Source organism: Xiphophorus hellerii, chromosome 7 (genome assembly GCF_003331165.1).
Source record: "Xiphophorus hellerii strain 12219 chromosome 7, Xiphophorus_hellerii-4.1, whole genome shotgun sequence".
NCBI lineage: Eukaryota > Metazoa > Chordata > Actinopteri > Cyprinodontiformes > Poeciliidae > Xiphophorus > Xiphophorus hellerii.
In genome coordinates, this window is record NC_045678.1 from 9,281,046 (window position 1) to 9,289,000 (window position 7,955).

The following is a 7,955-nucleotide window of genomic DNA, read 5'->3' on the forward strand; positions in this document are numbered from 1 at the left end:
CTCTTCTTTCAATGCACATCTTGCCAGTCTAAACAGCCTGATACCTTTTCACACATATGCTAATACTAAATAATCCTGCCAGTATCAGCGGCTGGGTAATTGGGTTGCCTCTTCTCTCGCCTCATTTGAGTCCATTTGCTGACAGGATTACGGGCTATTATCCCTCAGGATCCCTTCGGATCTCCTCAGGTCTTCGGATAGCCAAAACACACAAACAAATGAGCTCTCCGCGAGTGTGTGTGTGTGTGCGTGTGTGTGTGTGTGTGTAGCGCTCTCAGTCTGAATATGGACGGTCAAGCCACAGCTGTGTCATTTTAAGTTATCATCATCTTCTATCATTATTGCTTTCTCTGGGGATGCTTCAACCTAAGTGCAGCACACGCCCCGATCTGCAGTGCAAATAGTCGGGGACTTCTGTCCTCCATAAGCCTCTCAAAACCTGAGAAAGCTTTTCATTGAATGGACTGCCGATCAGATTGGGGAAGGGGAAGGAAGGCTCTCTCAGGTAAGGGCCAGCCTTCTGGTGAGAATCAAGAATACTTCAGGTTCAATGATTTGGTCAACAGAGGGCATGACATCATCTTCAAAGAGCAAAAGCAACAATTTGCACCATGAATGTCCAATTAGGCAAATGCTATGTCATTAAAGGGTCAGTTCACCTAAATAAGAGAAATTACACCAGGGGTCAAAACTGTAAAAGCACACACACACACACACACACACACAGAAGAAGTAACAATGGCCGCCTCATAAACGTTGCCAGGTTATTAGTGCATGTGCTGGATGAAGAATATATTAGTTGCAATAGCTTTACTACAGCCTACTTGGGAAAGCAAGAAATAAAGCAAAAAGATAGACAAAAATAAAGGCTTCTGCGGGGTCGCTTCTCAATCACCAATATTCAACAATGAGAGCACGTTGCTAAATTGAAGATTTTTCTTGAAGTTATTGTGAAACCAAGAGTAGGGAACAACAGAATTTCCAATTATGCAATAAAGGAACCACAATATGCTTATTATGGGCTGAAATTTTTACAGCTTGCTTTTTCAGAACATGGCTCTCATCACCACCTGAGACGCATTCAGCTTTTAGGAGACATCTCTTTAAAACGTTTTCCTCCACTTGTGAATACATTTCTTATCACACAGACCTATGAATGATGATTTAAACAGAAATCAATAATACTGGACACAAACGCTTCAGCATGAAAATGAAGGACAGTGTTCCTTTGATAATGCATTTCTTAACAACTACTCTGGTTTAAGAACTACTGCTAAGTGTACATGTGCGGTGAAAGTGTGCATTATAATTCTGGTGGATTCCAAGCAGCCTGGTCAAAATATCAACAAGTAGACATGGGGCCACAGACCAGGGGTCAGAGACAAAAGTGGGTAAAAAACTACAAACTGGAAACTAAAATCTTAGTATACTGTAATTGAAGATAAATTTTCATGATACAAACTGGATAACATCTAAAATAGGAATTACCTTCAATCCGTTTTGTCATCATTTCTTTTTAAGGTTCATCATCAAATGAAGGACGATCTTGTCCATGCACTCACCGTCCTGCTGCTGGTTGAAGATCACGTTCTTCAGCGTGTCGCAGTCCACCGCGGGCAGCCCATTGTCCGTGTACGCAGACGGACGGTAGTTGACGTCTGACCTGGACCGATTGTGTCCTTTCTTAAACACCGACTTCGACGAGGCGCTTCCGGCGTTGTTGGCGCACTCCTGCATGTGGGCCACCAGGTCGTTGGTGGAGCGCGCCCGGCTCCTCTTCCCGTGCCTCAGACCCATGCCCAGGCCCAGAACGCTGAAGTTGTCGGCCCAGGCCAAGCCGAGGGGCCCCACCTCCGGCTGCTCTCCGGCCAGCAGGTTCCACACGCCGCTGGAGCTCAGCTTGCCCAGAGCGGAGCTGGACACATCCTGCAGCTGCTTGTGCGCCCTCGCAGGCTGGCGGTTGCTCGATTGAGCGGGACTTGGGCCTTGACTCTGGATCCCAGCCATGGAGTGGATGAAGTCCTCGGTTGCTTCCAGAGCTGGGCTGATGTCACCCACCACATCAAGCTGCTCAAGGCCCTCCATGGCTGTGAAAGGACAGGACTTCCCCTGAGTAACTAATCTTGTAGCAAGACAGTTTTCCAGAACAGGAACAAAAGCCCTGCAATCATGACCACTAAGCAAAACTAACATTTACAAGGACATAATGGAGTCTTCTGGGCATGAGAGTCAGGTATGAATAGGAGAACCATCTTCAGGATGTCTGAGAATTTCTCAAATAGTTGCTTGAAGTCTGACTGAAGACGTCTTCCACTTTTCCTTTTCCAGTTCCAAAAGTTTGCTTTTTTCTTCCGTGAACACGCAAAGATGCCTGATTAGAAATTCACTAACCTGACACTGAAATCAGTGCTCTGCTTTTGGTTGTTAGGTGGCTGTGAGGTCAGCTGGCGGAGAGTGTCTGGGTCGTTCTCTGTAACAAAAGAGAAGCGAGAAAGAGGAAGTGAAGACAAGATGTGCAAAACCAATACCAAGAAAAAGATGCGCAACTGACAGAAAGAAAGCTTTGTCTTGGTTTTGGTTTTTGCTTTTTTTTTTCAAAGAAGCAACACAACTACTTCATGTTACAGTTGATTTTGTTCATTTAAACCAAGCGTTTGTTGAAGCAAACAGATAGGTAATAAAGATTCGACTTCAAACATACCAGCGGTATCTCGATTAGCTGAATAGAGTTGGTCATCCTGCCTTTTATGTCCCAGTAAAATAATGATGGACTTCCTCCTCTGCTGCTTATCGGCAGACTGAGCAGCAAGGAATCAGGCCAGGGTGGGGTTATCATCCATCTGCCTGACATGCTCATCCGTCCTCATCCTCCTCCCTCTATATACTGTTTGTATACGCTGGGTCATTTGTGCTCCTATTGATTTTTTTCCCTCCCCCTTCATATATTAATTGTTAAATGGACATTACATCACTAGAATGCAATGTCTGGTGGGTTAAAATATGTACAAACCATTCAAGACTACAAAAGGGGGGAAAAAAAATCCCTTTTGTAGGATTTAGATAATCATTGATATGATTGTCTAAATTCAAAAGATTTGTAGCTTCATCACTTTGGAGCAAATTATTAGTATTGTAAAGTTTGTATTAATTAACATTTTACCACGCACACCCACCATATTTAGAGTGACATCATGTGCCTGCAGACTCAGCTTTGAGTTCATCGTCATCAGTTACTCATCAAACTTCCTCCTGACCTCCAGATGAATCACAAAAAAACAGACCAGCTGCCAAATCCATCTTCTACCAACCAACTAACAGGGATGCTGGAAAATATCACTTCTATAAATATTGCACATGAATCACAATCTAAATGCTCCAATTGTTTCCAGGTTCTACTTTGCTGTTTTTACCACTCGGGTAACTTTTTGCTTTTTTCCATGCTATAGTTCTGAAGGAGTACTTTTGATGACAAGCTGCGTAATCACCACCTTCAACTGACCAGATATGATTAACATATGCAAACAAGTGGGATAATATCTGTCACCAATGGTTTGAGTAATACGGGGGAAATGCTACAATGGGTTACTCACCTGAAATACTGAATGCGTCCTTTGTTCTTGTGTCAAAGCTTAGGCTTGTTTGTCCAAATGACTTTATTCCACAAGTTCAGATATTTGTCTATATTCTCTCTGACAAACTGTGTGGAATCCATGTTTTTTTTTCTTTAAGAGATCAAATGTTTTCTCCCTGCACAACTCCCATGAAAGTTAAATATCTTCCATCAACTTCTGATTGTAGAGGTATATACTTTCATATCATCTGTTACTCTAAAACTATAAACTGCTATAGAGACTTTTTTTTTTGCTTCTTTTAGCATCATGCGGTTTTAGGGTGAACCATCTTGTATGGCCATGTTGGCATGTTTTGTTTTGAATGTCCTTCTCAGTGGAAAGAAGCACCTCTTTAAATCACCCAATACTTTCACGCTACTCCAGTTCACTTTCTCTAGGTCCCAGAGAGCCTGATTCGATACGCCTGTGTATGATTTTAGCCAGTTTAAATGAAAAAGACGACATTCTTTTAATGTTTTAATTACATAAACTTGAAAAGTATGTACTTGTTGAAATTATCTGGTGTTTCAGTATTGTCCCAAAATGTTAAACAACATAATCTGTGAAGGGTTCTATAATTCTTTCACCTTACACTAAAATGTAATGTAATGTCTTTTATATCAAGATCATACAGCGCACCAAAAACACTGGGCTTAATAGAACTAAAACTATGCAATAGTAGACATTAAAGAGATCGCAATATTATTTCATTTATGTTGTGGTGATATCTTATGAATCAAGATGCTTCTAGAATGGTCTCTGATCATTTACTGCAGCCGGACTCCATCCAACAGACCAAATGCATTATTGATATGCAGAGCTTAAATTCACGACACAGCAAATATTGCATTCTTGCAATATTAATTTGAAGATTATTACATGTCTTCCATATAAGATTACACATAAGTTTACCCGTTTTATTTTCCTACAGCTAATGTTTGTCCAGGACAATTTCATTCATATTTCTGTAAAAACTCAGAAATGTTTATGTGTAAAACAAAAAGGCAAATATACACTCCGTAATGATGTTGCTTATCAAATTCTTGACAAATTGTGTACTTATTTTAAGCAAAAATAAAATACATGTGAGGAGTGGTTTCTTTAAAATGTCTGATCAGGTGGATGTTGCGTTTTAATACTAAATTTTAATAGAAAAATTTTCTCTCAGGCTGGAAGTTACATGTTTAATTTCAACAGAGGTGACATGTACACCATGTACTCTGAGAAAACCAAAGCTTTCTCAGAGTACAAAGTTTTCTTTTCATAATTTTTTTTTCTCCAGTAAAAATCGTCTTTGTTCATATTTAACTCAATAAGTTCATGTTAAAGCTGAACCTACAAAAAATTAAAATAATCTAAGAGAGACATCAAATTGATATCCACCACATTATCCGCTAATTAACGAGTTTCGTTGAAAAAAAAAAATCTCTACAGGAAGATTTCACCTCAGTGTAAAGACGCTAGTCGCTGTCAGAAATCAATAAGCAACAGCGTTCACCATCCAGTCCCACTCAAGTGTTTGCCTGCGAGTCCATTAAGACTCAGCATCTTTGTAGAGACCGAATTGAAGCCACTTTCTACGTAGTTTTAGCAACTGACAATGTACCGCACACTCTTCTCTTTACAATTACCACTTGCAAACGACATAACTAATTTCATTAATCTCATATTTGACCGGCAAATCTGCTTGAGTTAGGCCTATTTATCCTTTGCTAATGTGAGCTAACAGCTAACGGTAGCCGCTCTCCATCATGGATGAATGTGACTTTAACATCACCGATAAGGTCTCACTGACTCTGAATACATCCACCATGTTTTACTGGAACCATGCTGGATTATCTGGCGGTAAAACTGCCGTCACGCTCCAACCGGTAAAGGTAAATAAGACTCACCTTACTCTGTTTACCATTATGTCATTCCAGTCCGTCAGAGCGGAAGTCCTCGGCGTGAAACTCAGACTGGAGAAATAGGTTCCACAAAACGTTCCCATGGAAATAAAAAAAAAGGCAGATACCCAGAAAAACATTGACCAAAATCCGATGCATTGGATAAAAAATAAATAAATAAACAGACATGTAGTACTTTTTTAAAACAAAAAATTAGCAAGTGACTTGTTTACAGCTCTGTCTTTACCCAAGAATATAATGTAATAGTAAATTAATTCGTATTAACTCTATTTTCTAATTATGTGACCTATGAGGACAATTGTTTGCAGTGTATTGCATTTAGGGGCATCAGAGTAAAGATGTGAAAATGTTTTGAAATGTATACTTTTCCGTCTTCTTTAAAATTAGCTGTACTGTGGGTTCATCTGTCAGTTAAAATCATAATAAATGCTCTGAACATTTTGGTTGAAATGTGACAAAATGTAAAAATATTTTTCTAGTGTAAATAGTTTTGCAAGACAATCTGTATGCATTCAAAGTAAATATAGTCAGTTTTTCTTTCTCAAGAAATGAGAAGTTAGTAAGGCACAATTTACATGGCTGAATTTTTCAACATTGTTTTATTCAGATAGACATTATCTGAATAAAACAAACTGCTGGCATGTTCAGCAGTTTCCCAATATGTTTAGTCATTTTATTAACAAAGATTAAACATTTTTGTGAAAAACATAAACATTTATTAATTTATTTATTATCCACACAACTTAATAGGTTTCCATAAGTTCATAAAGTAAGCTGTGAGATATAATAATCCAACTAAATACATTAGAAAACACAAAAAACTATCTGTCCGACTGAGGAACAGAAAACCTTATTTGACTTACTGTACAATAACAAAAAACTAGTTACAATTAAATAAATAAAGCAGACATCATCATCATTGTTGCTGTTATTTTGTTAAATTGTTCACAGTATTGTTTTACACCTATATTTATTGTAATTGATTTTGCTTTAACTCTTTGCTGGCATTTTTCATGTCGAAATAGGACACGTTGGAAAAACATCACACCATAGCACTTTTTTTTTTCTGTTTCCATTCTTCATTTTAGAAATGAGGATCAAAGTTATTTTCCGAAATCTTATAAAACCCTTCAGATTTTTCAAGAACCGTGCTCTGATGTGTTTTGCATCAAACCAATTCTGAAACACATAGTGCATTTCCATTATTGTCATTACCATGAAATGGGATGAAAATCTCTAAAAAGCATGATCAATACCAAGGACGGCAGGCAGGATGTAGTACATTTACTTAGTCTCAGAAAGAAAGGTCATGACATACGTCTGCACTGACAAATTCAGACCAAAATGAAAAAGGGCCAGAAGAAAGGAGGACACAGCAAAGGTGGAGAACGGGCGTCTGCTAATGGGCTCCTTGAAGCTGACCTGCCACCCAAAGTATCCGTCTAACGTGGTAAAACACATAATTCTCCTCCAAACAGAGTTCTCACGAGGGCTGAAACGATGTGCGGCGCCCATGGAGTACTTCTCATTGTTAAAAATATTTGGAGAACCAGTCTCCTTTAGCCCCACAAGCACTGCTCTGGTTTCCTTTGTGATGGTTATTGTCGTTATTTTAGTGCATTATGTACCCATTCTTATGTTTTACTGATGTGGAAAGATGAATGCAAATAGCCATATCTTATACAAAAAATAAGAGTCCAGAAAATATTGACAGACTTATGTGTATTTTTATTTTAATCTGTATCAAGATGCACTATAATCCTTTGCTTCCAGTGTCTATTGAATTCCATACCTGCACACACCAGTTCATTTCATGAGGAACAGATCAGGTGATCACCTGATCCCGGCAGCATTGTGAAAACAGATGTCAAGACATGTGAAAGCTGTGATTAAAAGAAGATAAATCAGTATTATTTAAACATAGATTTATGTTAGGATATTAAAAGCTAAAGTTTAGTGTAAGTAAGGTAAAGAATAAGTGTCGTGTCATTTAAAACCTGATTTCTTTGCGCTATCTGAGATCAGAAAGCCATGCATGTAATACTGGTTATTTTGGCCTTTTCTCGTTTTATGTTCGCAGAAAAAGAGAATAAATTCTCCGGTTTAACATTTTTATTTGAAATTTGTTCTGAGGTAAAAGATCTGAATAACCGCTGCATCGTTTTCCGATCTAAAAACAAGTTAAGAGTAAATGAAAAACACAGAAAGTGGCTGCTATCAGACACTTCTAATGCTTTGGGACTCCAGTGAACCACAAATGGAGGAGACATGGACCAGTGTACCCAGTACAGGAGTACCCAGTTTACTCCTGGGTAAGCTTTCCCATGAATGGAGAGCCAATCAGTGCGATCCAGGATCAAATTAACAACTCATCTAGGAGGAAGAAAAGAACCCAGATCACCTAATGATCTAAGTTGCCTCAATTAAAGTAGCAAGT

General features: G+C 38.8%; 1 protein-coding gene across 7 annotated transcripts in view; it reads right to left on the reverse strand.

Moving 5' to 3' along the window:
- The window catches only part of plekhm3 (pleckstrin homology domain containing, family M, member 3), a 48,588-nt gene extending 43,020 nt beyond the window's left edge, over positions 1-5,568 (reverse strand). For 2 of the 7 annotated variants that reach the window (XR_004339916.1, XM_032567748.1), the window contains exons 1-2: positions 5,504-5,568; positions 1,563-2,470 (exon numbers count right to left, since the gene is read on the reverse strand). Coding sequence is in view for 6 of the 7 variants with exons in the window: in XM_032567748.1 (XP_032423639.1) it covers positions 1,563-2,193 (631 nt within the window). In the remaining variant the exon portion in view is untranslated. The other 5 variants (XM_032567752.1, XM_032567753.1, XM_032567754.1 and 2 more) reach the window with 5 other exon arrangements.
- Positions 5,569-7,955: the final 2,387 nt, after the last annotated feature.